At 51.8% G+C, this 15555-nt stretch overlaps 1 protein-coding gene across 1 annotated transcript; it reads right to left on the reverse strand.

Moving 5' to 3' along the window:
* Positions 1-9127: 9127 nt before the first annotated feature.
* LOC105494570 (RAB42, member RAS oncogene family) lies at positions 9128-13056 on the reverse strand. The gene is made up of 2 exons (XM_011763110.2): positions 11840-13056; positions 9128-10889 (listed from the first exon to the last, which is right to left on the reverse strand). Exons 1-2 carry the CDS (start codon positions 12070-12072, stop codon positions 10466-10468), a joined length of 657 nt encoding a protein of 218 aa, XP_011761412.2. The 5' UTR covers positions 12073-13056; the 3' UTR covers positions 9128-10465.
* Between the last annotated feature and the right edge of the window lie 2499 nt (positions 13057-15555).

Raw genomic sequence — 15555 nt, forward strand, 5'->3', positions numbered from 1 at the left:
GACAGGGTACCTTTGAAATCCCAGAGGGAGTCAGGACAAGCAAGCCTGGACTGTAGCTCTCTAGTCAGCAGGTGGCAGCATCGTTATTCATTTCTGTGTTTGAGAAAAATTCAGGGATTTTCCATCATTTTACTCCAAGGGAGGCCATAATATCAGCAGGAGTTTGAGTCCAGCTTCTCTGCCATAAGAATTGAGTAGGGTGACCTTCTCTCACGGCCCTCAACTGAAGAGGCATCCTTGTTTTGGCAATGTTATGTACCTAAATATCCTTTTTGGGTTTTTTTGGTTTTTGTTTTTTTTATTTTTTTTGAGATGGAGTCTAGCTCTGTCACCCAGGCTAGAAGTGCAGTGGCGCAATCTTGGCTCACTGCCACCTCCGCCTCCTGGGTTCAAGCGATTCTCCTGCCTCAGCTTCCGGAGTAGCTGGGATTACAGGCACCTGCCACCACACCCAGCTAATTTTTGTATTTTTAGTAGAGATGGGGTTTTCACTGTTGGCCAGACAGGTCTCACCCTCCCAAAGTGCTGAGATTACAAGAGTGAGCCACCGCACCCGGCCTAAAAACCCTTTTGACCTGCTCTTCTGGAACTCCTGGAGAAAGCTGTTTATCCCTTTCCCTGAGAAAGGATGGGAGTAAGCGCCTGTTCTCAGGATAGGCGTGTCTGTGCAGGTGCCCATCTCTTCTTAGTTGCTGGTATCTTTGATCCTGGTGTTTTCACCATCATGCAGAAGAAGCCAGACCCCTTCCAGACCTCAGGGTCATGTCCTTCAGTAGCACCTAGCATCATCCCTGTCCTGGGCCCAGCATGGCCCTTGTGGATTGTGAGAGTTCTGTGGGCTCTAGGGAGGATGATTGTCCTACCCAAGGGTCACTAGCACAGGCCCAGCCACCTTGATCTGCTTTGGTCCTCTGCTTCCTGAAGCTTGGCCCAGGATGAGACTCTGCTTTTCAAAACTCCCTCCCACCCTGGGTTAGATCCCGTGTCCCCCTGTTCACAGTCTCACAGATAGACTGAGTGAGCTCCTCAGAGGCTGTGGTAATGTTACCATTGCTCTTGGCTGAAGTTTCAATGCCCCAAAGAGGCAGCCAGCTTCCTTTCCTGTGGTGTCACCTGGTGCTCACCAACAGGTCACTCTTGTGGCCAACCATCAGGATGACGATGTTGAAGGGTTTCACTTTCTCCAGAACCCCCTGATGCCAGTGGTGACCCTCATAAAGCATATTCTGTTGGTGATATCAGACACCAAGGGGCCTCCAGCTGGGTTTCAGTAGTAGGACGAGTCACTGACCTTGGCAGCCAAGGAATCTAGAATTAGTTTTGAGATCTCCACTGAGACAGAAGGGAACACAGGAATCGGGAAAGTTTAATGGAAAGAGCTGGGGTAGAATCAAAAGACCCCAGTTCTTGATTTGCAGTGTGACAAGTAAGTGGCGTCATCCATCTCAGTTTTGTCCTATCTGCATATTGAGGGGCTCGTTCATTCATTCAGCAAGTATTTATAATCCCATGCCTGTCCTAAGCAGAGGGATACAACGATGAATAAAAACACACAGGTGACTGGGCGCAGTGGCTCAAGCCTGTAATCTCGGCACTTTGGGAGGCCAAGGCAGGTGGATCACTTGAGGTCAGGAGTTCGAGACCAGCCTGGCCGACATGGCAAAACCCTGTGTCTACTAAAAATACAAAAAATTAGCCGGGCAGCTGAGGCAGGAGAATTGCTTGAACCTGGGAGGCGGAGGTTGTAGTGAGCTGAGATTGCACCACTGCACTCCAACCTGGGTGACAGAGCCAGACTTCGTCTCAAAAAAAAAAGAGACCCAGGGGACAATCCTGTTATTAGATAAGTGTAAAACTGGCACTGGGACAACGACTTCAAAGGAGAGGTTCACAGGTCTGGGGAAGGGGTCTGGTCAGCTGGGGAGAAATTTTGTTAGAGCCGAGATGTGAGAGATCCAGGTGAAGGGTGTAGGGATCTCTTTCAAGGAGAGAAATTTGCCTGGTGTACAAACCTTAAGGCAGTTGAGTGAGGTAAGCTGGGCCAGGCCATGCAGCACGTTGCAGATCCCAGCAAAGAGTGGCCTGTCAAAAAAGTAACAGGAGCCACTGAAGGATTTCAAGCAGAAGTGTAGTGTGTGCAAAGGACCGCAGGTCTAACAGAGTGTGTCAGTGAGACCAAAGCACAAGGTGCAAGATTAGGAGTGGCTAGAGCTGAGTGGAATGTGAGCATGGAGTGTGGACAGCTCTCGGGCTTAGTAGTATGCGCCTCATCCTGGCTTCTTTTTTTTTTTTTTGAGACAGAGTCTCACACTGTCACCCAGGGTGGAGTGCAGTGGCGTGATCTTGGCTCACTTCTAGCTCCGCCTCCAGGTTCACACCATTCTCCTGCCTCAGCCTCCCAAATAGCTGGGACTACAGGCCCCCATCACCATGCCCGGCTAATTTTTTGTATTTTTAGTAGAGACGGGGTTTCACCGTGTTAGCCAAGAAGGTCTCGATCTCCTGACCACATGATCTGCCCGCCTCGACCTCCGAAAGTGCTGGGATTACAGGCGTGAGCCACTGTGTCTAGCCCCTGGCTTTTTTTTTTTTTTTTTTTTTTTTTAAAGCCTTGGCCAGGTGCCGTAGCTCACACCTGTAATCCCAGCACATTGGGAGGCTGAGGCAAGTAGATCACCTGAGGTCAGTAGTTCGAGACCAACCTGGCCAACATGGCGAAACCCTGTCTCTACTAAAAATACAAAAAATAAGGCTGGGCATGGTGGCTCATGCCTGTAATCCCAGCACTTTTGGAGGCTGAGGTGGGTCGATCACCTGAGGTTGGGAGTTCGAGACCAGCCTGACCAACATAGAGAAACCCAGTCTCTACTAAAAATACAAAATTAGCCGGGCATGATGGCGCATGCCTGTAATCCCAGATAGGAGGCTGAGGCAGGAGAATCACTTGAACCTGGGAGGCAGAGGTTGCAGTGAGCCAAGATTGTGCCACTGCATTCCAGACTGGGTGACAGAGTGAGACTCCATCCCAAAAAGAAAGAAACAGTCTCACTGTCTCACTCTATTACCCAGACTGGAGTGAAGTGATGCGATCTCTGCTCACTGCAAGTTTTGCCTCCCGGGTTCAAGCGATTCTTGTGCCTCAGCCTCCCGAGTAGCTGGGATTACAGGCACGCCACTACATCCTACTAATTTTTGTATTTTTAGCAGAGACAGGGTTTTATGATATTGGCCAGGGTGGCCTCAAACTCCTAACCTCAGGTGATTCGCCTGCCTCAGCCTCCCAAAGTGCTGGGATTACAGGTGTGAGCCACCATGCCCAGCCTCCTTTTTTTAAAAAATTTATTCTTTAAAAACAGAGACCATTTTGCCATGTTGCCCCGGCTGGTCTCAAAATCCTGGGCTCAAGCAATCTGCTACCACTGCCTCCCACAGTGCTGGGATTATAGGTGTGAGCCACTGTGCCCAGCCCATCCTGGCTCCTTAGGAAGGTACATGGAGCCCTCAGTTCAGTGTCCATGCCTTGCAGGCTGCTGTGTGTTGTGTGTGTGTTGCAGGCTGTAGTGTGGAAGGCCCAGTAGGCTGGCTCCAAGCTTTCCACTTCTCTTCAGTCTGCATAACTTCTTTCTTAACTGTTGGACATTTTTAGGGCTCTGAGAAACATTCCATCAGATGAGGATTCTGATGCTCAAAACAGATAAAAAGTTTGAAAACCACTGCCCACACACACACACACACACACACACACACACACACACAAAGCCACTGCACAGCCATTGGGAACCCCTGAAGTTTCAGGTGAAGGAGTGGTGTAACTATGTTTGCATGGTAAAAGCCTCTCTGGCTGCCAGTGTGGAGGGTGGAATTGGAAGCAGGCAGGAGGGATACTAGCTGGAAGTTGCTACAGTTTTTTGGACTAAAGGTTATAAGATTTGAGGCTGGGTGTGGTGGCTTATACCTGTAATCCCAGCACTTGGGGAGGCCAAGGCAGGCGGATCACCTGAGGTCAGGAGTTCGAGACCAGCCTGGCCAAAATAGTGAAACCTTGTTTCTACTAAAAATACAAAAATTAGCCAGGCGTGGTGGCATGTGCCTGTAATCTTAGCTACTCGGGAGGCTGATGCGGGAGCATAGCTGGAACCCAGGAGGTAGAGGCTGCAGTGAGCCGAGATCGTACCACTGCACCCCAGTCTGGGCGACAAGAGTGAGACTCCATCTAAAAAAAAAGACGAGACATTTTCCCAAGGAGTTAACCAAAAGACAGGGGCAGGGGCTGGCTGTAACAATAGGATGAGTTCCAAGGACACAGAAGGAGCCATCTGGGCCCAGGGAGCCATCCTGGAGAGAATCCCCTGTGCCTGCATGGCTTGAAGCTGGGAGGAGGAAAACAGAGTTAAAATAGGGTCTTATGGCCGGGCGCGGTGGCTCAAGCCTGTAATCTCAGCACTCTGGGAGGCCGAGACGGGCAGATCACGAGGTCAGGAGATCGAGAACATCCTGGCGAACACGGTGAAACCCTGTCTCTACTAAAAAAATGCAAAAAACTAGCCAGGCAAGGTGGCAGGTGCCTGTAGTCCCAGCTACTCGGGAGGCTGAGGCAGGAGAATGGCATAAACCCGGGAGGCAGAGCTTGCAGTGCACTGAGATCCAGCCACTGCACCCCAGCCTGGGCGACAGAGCGAGACTCCGTCTCAAAAAAAAAAAAAAAAAAAAAAATAGGGTCTTACAATTACCTGGAGCTACAAAAGAAAGGGCCTTCAGAGGCCATCCAATGTGGCCCTTATTTTACAGATAAGAACGCTGAGATCTGGAGAGGTCATGTGACCTGTCCAAGGTCACTAGGCAGGCCAGGACTCAGACCTGTACCATTAGTCCAGTGTCCATCCTTCTAAATGGCTTCCAAGGCCCCTTCTCTTGACCCCTCCCTTCCTGGTGGATGAGTTCTGTCTTTGGCCCTCAGGGTTGAGGTGGCACCACAGGCGTGTGCCACCACACCTGGCTAAATTTTTGTATTTTTTGGTAGAAACGGGGCTTCACCATGTTAGCCAGTATGGTCTCGATCTCTTGACCTCGTGTTCGACCCACCTCGGCCTCCCAAAGTGCTGGTATTGCAGGTGTGAGCCACCGCGCCTGGCCCATTATCCCCATTTTTTTTTTTTTTTTTTTTTGAGACGGAGTCTTGCTCTGTCGCCGGGGCTGGAGTACAGTGGCCGGATCTCAGCTCACTGCAAGCTCCGCCTCCTGGGTTTACGCCATTCTCCTGCCTCAGCCTCCCAAGTAGCTGGGACTACAGGCGCCTGCCACCTCACCCGGCTAGTTTTTTTGTATTTTTTTAGTAGAGACGGGGTTTCACCGTGTTAGCCAGGATGGTCTCGATCTCCTGACCTCGTGATCCGCCCGTCTCGGCCTCCCAAAGTGCTGGGATTACAGGCTTGAGCCACCGCATCCGGCCTCATTATCCCCATTTTTAAGCCACTGAGGCTTAGAAAGATGAAGTGAGTCGGTCAGGGTCCCACTGTTAGTGGAACTGAGATTCAAACCAGGTTTGACAGCAAAGTCTGCCCTATTTTTGGCAGCTGGGATAATGTGGTTAAAAGGAGGTGATGTCGGCCGGGCGCGGTGGCTCAAGCCTGTAATCCCAGCACTTTGGGAGGCCGAGACAGGCGGATCACGAGGTCAGGAGATCGAGACCATCCTGGCTAACACAGTGAAACCCCGTCTCTACTAAAAATACAAAAACTTAGCCGGGCGAGGTGGCAGGCGCCTGTAGTCCCAGCTACTCAGGAGGCTGAGGCAGGAGAATGGCGTAAGCCCTGGAGGCGGAGCTTGCAGTGAGCTGAGATCCGGCCACTGCACTCCAGCCTGGGTGACAGAGCGAGACTCCGTCTCAAAAAAAAAAAAAAAAGGAGGTGATGTCTACCTGAGTGTTGCAGGCAGATCAGATAACACAGGGAGAGAGAGCTGGGACTTTCCTGGCACAGAAAACAGCATATGCGAAGTCCACAGCTGCAACTGGTTCAGAATTTGGCCGCCTGGGCCAATGGTTAGTGATGATGCAGCTGGCTCCAGGTGATGAAAGGCTTAGACTAGAGCGAAAGGATTTGGATTTTATGCTGTAGGTGTGGGGCCATAGGAGGATTCGAGAAGGGAGGCGGCCAGGCCAAAACTGTCCTTTAAAAAGATCCCTCTGGGTCGAAGTGGATGCTGAATTACAGAAGACCTTGGAGGTCTGAGACTCAAAAGGAGTGGCACAATGTACACTGGTGTCCTCTGCCTTTCCTGTAGCCTGGGCACAGGCTTTCCTGTAGGTTGGGCTCGCTCTGCTTGTGCAGGCACACACCCATCAAAGCCACTTACAGCCTCTGAGATTTTGCCACACTGAGGGGGATGGTGAGGGCAGGACTGGAGCGCTGAAGTTTGAGAAAGGACCCACCCCGGGGCTGGCCTGAGGCGGCGGACAAGATTATTGGAGCTGGCCTGGATTCACCAGTTTAGACACATGAGTTTCTCTGTCTTGGAGGTGAGGTCTATGAAATGGACAAGATCAGCCCAACCTTACAGCGTTGCTGTGGGTTTAATAATAAGCCTCGGCCGGGCGCGGTGGCTCAAGCCTGTAATCCCAGCACTTTGGGAGGCCGAGACAGGCGGATCACGAGGTCAGGAGATCGAGACCATCCTGGCTAACACAGTGAAACCCCGTCTCTACTAAAAAATACAAAAAACTAGCCGGGTGAGGTGGCGGGCGCCTGTAGTCCCAACTACTTGGGAGGCTGAGGCAGGAGAATGGCGTAAACCCGGGAGGCGGAGCTTGCAGTGAGCTGAGATCCAGCCACTGCACCCCAGCCTGGGCCACAGAGCAAGACTCCGCCTCAAAAAAAAATAAAAATAAAAAAAATAATAAGCCTCCGATAGACCAGGCACGGTGGCTCACGCCTCTAATCCCAGCACTTTGGGAGGCCAAGGCAGGCGGATAACCTGAGGTCGGGAGTTCAAGACCAGCCTGACCAACATGGAGAAACCCCGTCTCTACTAAAAATACAAAATTAGCCGGGCATGGTGGTGCATGCCTATAATCCCAGCTACTGGGGAGGCTGAGGCAGAAGGATCGCTTGAACCCAGGAGGTGGAGGTTGCGGTGAGCAGAGATCGCACTATTGCACTCCAGCCTGGGCAACAAGAGCAAAACTCCGTCTCAAAAAAAAAACAGAAAGAAAAGAAAATTGATGAAGCAGCCGGGCGCGATGGCTCATGCCTGTAATCCCAGCACTTTGGGAGGCTGAGGCGGGCAGAGTACCTCAGGTCAGGAGTTTGAGACCAGCCTGGCCAACATGGTGAAACCCTGTCTCTACTGAAAATACAAAAATTAGTCTGGTGTGGTGGCACGTACCTGTAGTCCCACCTTCTTGGGAGGCTGAGGCAGGAGAATCGTTTGAATCTGGGAGGCAGATGTTGCAGTGAGCTGAAATCGCCCCACTGTACTGCAGCCTGGGTGACACAGCGAGACTCTGTCTCAAAAAAAAAAAAAAAAAAAAAAAAATTGATGAAGGAGACCAGGTGCAGTGGCTCACACTGTAATCCCAGCATTTTGGGAGGCTGAGGCAGGAGGATTGATTGAGGCCAGGAGTGTGAGACCAGCCTTGGCAACATAGTGACACCCTGTCTCTGCAAACAATTTAAAAGTTAGCTTGGTGAAGCGCACCTGTAGTCCCAGCTACTTGGGAAGCTGAGGTGGGAGGATCACTTGAGCCCAGGAGGTCAATATTGCAGTGAGGTATGATTGCACCACTGCACGCACTCCAGCCTGGGCAACAGAGCAAGACCCTGTATCTTTAAAAAAAAGAAAAAAAACACTGATGAAGGAATGAAAAGACGCCCTAAAGCAAATCATTTTCCCCTCCTGGCCCCAGCTTTCTTATCTGTGAAATGGGGATGACTATGCCAACCTCACCACGTCACAAGGATGAATAAGGATGTTTTAAAAAGAAGAGGCAGATCATTTGCAACAACGTGGATGGAACTGGAATTGTAAATGAAAAAAGCCAGGCACAGAAAGACAAATTTCTCACATTCTCACTTACTTGTGGGAGCTAAAAATTAAAACAATTGAACTCATGGAGATAGAGTAGAATGATGGTGACCAGAGGCTGGCAAGGGTGGTGGTAGGGGAAAGTGGGTATGGCTAATGGGTACAAAAACATATTTTAATTTTATTTTTATTTATTCATTTTTTGAGATGGAGTCTCGCTCTATCGCCCAGGCTGGAGTGTGGTGGCGCGGTCTCAGCTCACTGCAGCCTCTGCCTCCCAGGTTCCAGTGATTCTCCTGCCTCAGACTCTGGGGTAGCTGGGATTACAGGCATATGCCACCACATCCAGCTAATTTTTGTGTTTTTAGTAGAGACGGGGTTTCACCATGTTGGCCAGGCTGGTCTCGAACTCCTGACCTCAGGTGATCCGCCCACCTCGGCTCTCAGAGTGCTGGGATTACAGGCGTGAGCCACCGCGTCAAGCCAAAAATGTAGTTAAATAGAATGAATAAGATCTAACATTTGATAGCACAACAGGGTGACTATAGTCAACAGTAATTTATTGTACATTTAGAAATAAAAAAGTATAACTGGATTGTTTGTAATACAAATGAAATATAAATGTCTGAGGTAATGGATATTCCCCACCCCCCACAAAATAAAACAGGTGAATTTTTATGGGTTAAAAAAAAAAAAGGCAGGACCAAGTGCACAGGAAGACCCCTCAGCCCCGTCTCCATGGGGAGGAAGCTAAGAAATTCACTGTGATTGAAAACCTTCTAAGAACCATAGGAAGGAGGGATTATCAGTCTCATGTTACTAAGGAGGAAACCGAGGCTCAAGGAGGTTTGAACTCCCGACCTCAAGTGAACTGCCTGCCTAGGCCTCCCAAAGTGCTGGGATTACAGGCATGAGCCACTGCACCCAACAAAGTGGCTGTGCTTTTTGCTACAGCACAATGATACCCACTAAGCCCTACATCTGCTGAGATTTGGCCTAACATAAACAGCGTCTCTTCCGTGAAGCCTTCCCTAATTGCTCCCAGGACATTCCCTGCCTAGCAGTTCCCGTTGTAGGTCAGGTTATCAGGAGGCAGATTCTGAGATGGAGACGAGTGTGCAGATGTTTATTAGGGGATATTCTTGAGATGGATACCTGTTTTGGGGAAGAAAAGGAAGCAGGATTGGGCATGGGGTTAACTTGGCTATGATGTCACAATATTGTCCTCAATGAAGCCTACAGAGACTGATAAAGTTAGGTTTGACTTTCAGAGTTGTCCAGAGCTGGGACAAGAGGGAAAGGCCTTTAAGGCCCCCCAGTAGATGGACATTGGATACGGGCTGCCCTGAAGGGAGGGCCTTTCCCAGAGAGTGGGGCAAGCTGAAGTCCATCATCCAGTGGCACTCCAGCACTGGGGAGAGGGTTGATGGGTTCCCCGGCCAGGAAGGGGGATCTTGGTGGCTCATCACAGTGGCCACTGTGTGCCCAACATAGTTGCTACACATTCATGTTCATCCCAGCCTCTAACATCCATTTTCAGCCCCTGGGCCTAGGGTGGGGGCATTGGCTGGCAACCCTGGATTTGATGTCACATATTAATCCCATGCCCAGAATCATTTTAGCCTGAGGACATAAGGAGCCTCCAAGCCAAGCTCCCCCTGGAATTCCCCACACCTGCCTTAGCCCATACAGCAGCTTCCTGACGCTGGCTTCTCAGTGTCTGAGCCCAGGAATGCTGCCAGAGTGGCCACATCACAGCCAAGAAAGACGGGAGTGGGAATGAGAGCTTTTGTCATTCAATTCATAGCATGGCAGGCTCTGGGTGAGCACATCCTGTCCACTATCTCATTCATGGTCACCACCTCCTTGCAAGGTGGGATCTTTTATGAGCCCCATCGACAGATAAAGACACTGAGGTTCAAAGACAGGAAGTTGCACATCTGGTCTCTCAGGCCTTTCTTTTCCTGTCTCTCTCTCTTTTTTTTTTGAAACAGAGTCTCACTCTGTCGCCCAGGCTGGAGTGCAGTGGCACAGTCTTGGCTCACTGCAATCTCTGCCTCCTGGGTTCAAGCAATTCTCCTGCCTTAGCCTCCTGAGTAGCTGGGATTACAGGCATGTGCCACCACGCCTGGCTAATTTTTGTATTTTTAATAGAGACGGGGTTTCACCATATTGGCCAGGCTGGTTTTGAACTCCTGACCTCAGGTGATCCGCTATCCTTGGCCTCCGAAAATGCTAAGATTACAGGCGTGAGCCACCGCGCCCGGCCATCAGACCTTTCTTTTCTGTAGAAAGCCTTGACTCCAAAATCCAGGAAGCATGACTGTGTCAGGATACTGTTTATATGAATCCTCTGTCATTTGTCCTCCAGAGAGATACTAACACTCCCCATCCCACCAGGTGAGCTGAGTCTGGGACTGCTTTAACCCTTTCTTTCCTAGAGTTAACACTGGCATGGGCCTGGGTGCTGCTTCCTGCTGGGGGACCTGGGGATTTGGGTCTTGTGGATGAGCCGGACACCCCCGCAGCCCTCTTCTAGCTTGATGTCCCCCTGCTGCAGGGCCTGCTGGATAGCATCAGCGAGAATGTCAAAGGCCAGGTCCACATTGCAGTTGTTTTTAACCGAGGTCTCCACGAAGGCCATGCCCAGGGAGGCAGCCAGCTCCTCGGCCTCCTGGGCTGAGACACAACGGGTGCTCTGCAGGTCACTCTTGTGGCCAACCAGCAGGAAGATGACCTTGTCTGGGCCCTGAGTGGCCATGACCTCCTGGTGCCAGTCTTGGATGTGTTCAAAGGACTTCCTGTTTGTCACATCAAAGACCAGCAGGACACCCACCACGTTCCGGTAAAAGGACCTGGTGATGCACCTGGGGAGGCAGAGAGGTAAGCTGGGAGAGACTGATGCCTTCATGACACCCCCAGAGGCAGGACCTCCTCCCCCTGGGATCCACAGAATGCTTCACACCCCAGCAGGGCTCACTTCACGCGGCCCTGTGGTTCTCTGCCTCGGTGTCTGTGTCTCCCCTAACAGTCTGGGAGTTGGCCGGGCGCGGTGGCTCATACCAGTAATTCCAGCACTTTGGGAGGCGGAGGTGGGTGGATCATGAGGTCAGGAAATCGAGACCATCCTGGCTAACACGGTGAAACCCTGTCTCTAGTAATACTAAACTACAAAAAAATTCGCCGGGTGTGGTGGAGGGCACCTGTAGTTCTAGCTACTTGGGAGGCTGAGGCAGAAGAATGGCGTGAACCCGGGAGGCGGAGCTTGCAGAGAGCCGAGATCGCGCCACTGCACTCCAGCCTGGGCGACAGAGCGAGACTCCATCTCAAAAAAATAAATACATAAAAGTCCGGGTGCTTCCCAGTTAGGGTGCAAGCGTAACTCGAATCCCTCATTCCTGGAGGAGGCCTGGTGCTGCCCTGACCTAGGTTTTCGTTTCTCCGTTCTCTTTCTGGCAAACTCCTGCCGATCCTTCAAGGTCAACACAAACTTCTCTCCCTTCCACATCTCCTCGACACTTCCTGCTCTGTTCTGAGCTCTCAGCGCCCGGGGCCAGTATCACTCATCTCTCCAGAGTCCAGAGCTCAAAACCAGGGATGTTCCTGGGCTCTGGGACTCGGCCCACCCCGCGGTGTTCGTGGGGAAAATGACTCCGAGCAGGGGAGGGTCTGGACCCAGGGAACCAGACGGGACCCAGGGCAGGGACCTCGCCCTCCGCTTGACCTCTAAGTTGGCCTCTACGGGGGTTGCCGTGGCCGAGCGCACTGGCACCAAGTCCCCCACCAGGAGTCCCTCCCGCGCCCTGGCTACCCGCACCTGAAGCGCTCGTGGCCCGCGGTGTCCCAGAGCTGCAGCTTGACCCGCGGCCCGGCCCGCAGCTGCAGCGCGCGGCGGTAGCACTCGGCGCCCACAGTGGGCTCAGGCTCGGGCTCGGGCTCCGGGGCGCCAGGCGCGCCCGCCACGTAACTCCTCAGCAACGACGTCTTGCCCACCGCCGCGTCCCCCAGCAGCGCAACCCGAAATTGGTAGCGGCAGCCCTCGCCCTCCATGGCCGCGTCCGCCGCCCCGCCGCCCCGCGGCCGTTTTGTCCGCGCCCCGCCCCCGCCCCCGCCCCTGCCGCCCACCGCCCCCTGCTCCCGGCGCCCAACCACCGCCCCCGGCGGGGCACCGAGGTGGTCGGACCGAGAGGAAACTCCTGGCCAAGTTTCTCTCTCTCGAAGCCTCAGTTCTCTCCTCTGTAAAAGGGCGCTAATGATGACCCCTACTTCACAGGCTAAAGGGACTAAACTAGATGAAGTGGGGAGGGTCCTCACTCATTCCTTCATCTCCAGCCCCACCCCCTTACCCGCTCCACCCCGCCCGCCGTGGGTTCCCTAGTTGGCCCCCACCCCTCTGCTGGACCCGGGTAGGCCACTCGGGAAGTGAGTGGTTTGTAGATGCTCCCTCTCCACCCAGAAGCCCTTTCCTGGAGCCCTCATTAGCCCTGGCCTGGGGCCTCTAGTTCAATGTTCAGGTTCAACATTCAACAGCACCCACGGCTTCCTCCAATGCCTGTCTGAGTTGGACACCAGGGCCCCAGAAGGAACTTGGGCACAGTCTGGTTGAGGAGGCAGGACAGACACAGACAACTGCAATTCTAAAGGGAGTGCAGTTGGCCTGTGGATTTGACAGCTAATATGTATGAGGCCAAAGGTCAGTTCATGTTTTGTGGACAGCAACCCTTTGATAGGGCCATGGGAGTGCCCCTCTTAGTGCTGAGAAGACTGAGGCTCAGAGGCACGGCTTGTCCCAGGTCACACAGCGGAGTTGGGACTCACATCCAGGTTTGTCTCATCCTTCGTCACCCATTTGATACCACAAAAGGGGACAAAGCAGGTCCCACGAGCACTAAGACACTGGTTGAGTTTTGTTTGGGTGAGGGGCTAGGGTGAGGCAGCACACGAGCCTCCAATGTTTACTCCACCCTTTCCAGGCTGGCATTCTGGAAACCCAGGGCACTGAGGCTGGAGGTCCAGTTGCTCCAGACAACTCTAGTCTCCCTAGTCTTTTATTTATTTATTTATTTATTTTTAGATGGAGTCTCACTCTGTTGCCCAGGCTAGAGTGCAGTGGCAGGATCTCAGCTCACTGCAACCTCTACCTCCTGGGTCCAAGCTATCCTCCCAACTCAGCCTCCCAAGTAGCTGGGATTACAGGCACAACGCCCAGCTAATTTTTGTATTTTTAGTAGAGACAGGGTTTCACCATGTTAGTCAAGGTGGTCTTGAACTCCTGACTTCAAGTGATCTGCCCGCCTCCATCTCCCAAAGCGCTGGGATTATATGTGTGAACCACCATGTCCGGCCCACATGTATTTCTGACCACCTCTAATGTCAGTCTCTCTCCTAGGCTGCAGGCTCCTTGAGGGCAGGGGTGATGATTATATCCTCAGGGCCTAACTCAGCGCTTGGCATAAAGTAGAAACTCAAGGCGCAGTGGCTCACATCTGTAATCCCAGCACTTTTGGAGGCTAAGGCGGGTGGATCACTTCAGGTCAGGGGTTCAAGACCAGTCTGGCCAACATGGTGAAACTGTTTTTACTAAAAATACAAAAATTAGCCGGGCATGGTGGCACGTGCCTATAATCCCATCTACTTGGGAGGCTGAGGCAGGAGAATCGCTTGAACCCGGGAGGTGGAGCTTGCAGTGAGCCAAGATCGCATCACTGCACTCTAGCCTGGGTGACAGAGCGAGACTCTGTCTCAAATAACAATAATAATAATAAGCTCAGTAAATATTTATAGCTAGATGAATTAATGAAAGTGGATAAGTGCTGTTCATTCACCCATCCATTCATTCAGTCAAACACCATGATGGAGCTGGACTTAGGAATCCAAAGGGTCAGAGAAGCCCATCCCAGCTGATGTTGAAGCTGGGTCTCCAAGGATAAGCGGGATCTGGGAAGGTCAAGGAGAAAGGAGACTCTAGAGAGGCATGAAGCAGCTGGAAATGCAGTCTGACCCCAGCTCTCCCTGAGGACTTTCCGGTCAGTCCACGTGGGCAATGCACTGTCAGCATCTGGCTTCTTGAACTTCCTCCCTCTCCCTGCTCCTACTGTGGGCTGGGATCATGTGTCTGCCTCTGACTGCAGTTAAATCCAGATGTCAGCTGACCTCTGCCACAGATTCACTGTATAACCTGGGGTAAATTATTTCCCTTCCCTAATCCCTGCTTCCTCTTCTGCTAAATCAGGCAAATCATGGTACCTACCTCAGGGTAGTTCTGGAGGAGCCGCGTGACACAGCAGTTAAGGTTATCTGCATTTGCATTAGAACAGATCTGGGTTGGGCCCGGCGCGGTGGCTCAGGCCTGTAATCCCAGCGCTTTGGGAGGCTGAGGTGGGTGGATCAGGAGGTCACAACCATCCTGGCCAACATGGTGAAACCCCGTGTCTACTAAAAATTAGCTGGGCGTGATGGCACGCGCCTGTAGTCTTCTGGTTTTTTGACAGCTTTATTGAGGAATAATTGACACATAATAAACTGCACAAGCCTGGGCAACAAAGCAAGACTTCATCTCAAAAAAAAACAAAAAGTTTAATAATTTTAATTTTAATTTTTTTTTTTTTTTGAGACGGTGTCTCGCTCTTGTCGCCCAGGCTGGAGTGTAATGGCCCCATCTTGGCTCACTTCGAACCTCCGCTTCCTGGGTTCAAATGATTCTCCTGCCCCAGCCTCCCAAGTAGCTGGGATTACAGGCGCCCGCCACCATGACCAGCTATTTTTTGTATTTTTAGTAGAGACGGGTTTTCATCATGTTGGCTAGGCTGGACTTGAACTCCTGACCTCAGGTCATCCACCCCCCCTTGGCCTCCCAAAGTGCTGGAATTACAGGTGTGAGCCACCATGCCTGGCCTAATTATTAAGCTTTTAGAGCATAAACCACAAAAGAAAAAACTGGCATATTAGACTTCGTAAAAATTAAAAACTTTTAGCAGGCTGGCTGACAAGTGGAGACCAGACTGTCGGGAGCAACAGCAGGATCTGGGAGATAGGAGACTATTGCTATCATCTGGGTCAAGGATTAGGGTAATATCAGTGGAAGGGGTAAGAAACAGATTATTGATACATTTTAAAGGTAGAGCACACAGGAGTTGCTGATGGCTTGGACACCTGATGTTAGAGAAAGAGAGGAGTCCAGGACCACAGGGCATGCCCACCCACGACCTGCTAAAGTAGTACCTACTTTTTAAAGTGTAAGCAAGGAAAGTTGGCCTGCACCTGTAGTCCCATCTACCTGGGAGGCTGGGGTGGGAGAATTGCTTGAGCCCAGTTGGTCGAGGCTGCAATGAGCCTTGATCAGGCCACTGCACTCCAGTCTGGGCAACAGAACAAGACCCTGTCTCAAAGAAAAAAGTGTATGTAAGAATAAAAATTAAGCGGAGCGCGGTGACTCACTCCTGTAATCCCAGCACTTTGGGAGGCCGAGACGGGCGGATCACGAGGTCAGGAGATCGAGACCATCCTGGCTAACACGGTGAAACCCCGTTTCTA

The sequence above is a fragment of the Macaca nemestrina genome, chromosome 1 (genome assembly GCF_043159975.1).
Source record: "Macaca nemestrina isolate mMacNem1 chromosome 1, mMacNem.hap1, whole genome shotgun sequence".
Lineage (NCBI taxonomy): Eukaryota > Metazoa > Chordata > Mammalia > Primates > Cercopithecidae > Macaca > Macaca nemestrina.

Excerpts from the sequence above, each read along its gene's own strand:
- LOC105494570 (XM_011763110.2), bottom strand. The coding sequence starts at position 12,072 with ATGGAGGGCGAGGGCTGCCGCTACCAATTTCGGGTTGCGCTGCTGGGG. Across the intron at positions 10,890-11,839 it reads GCGGGCCACGAGCGCTTCAG|GTGCATCACCAGGTCCTTTT; the intron begins GTGCGGGTAGCC and ends CTGCCTCCCCAG.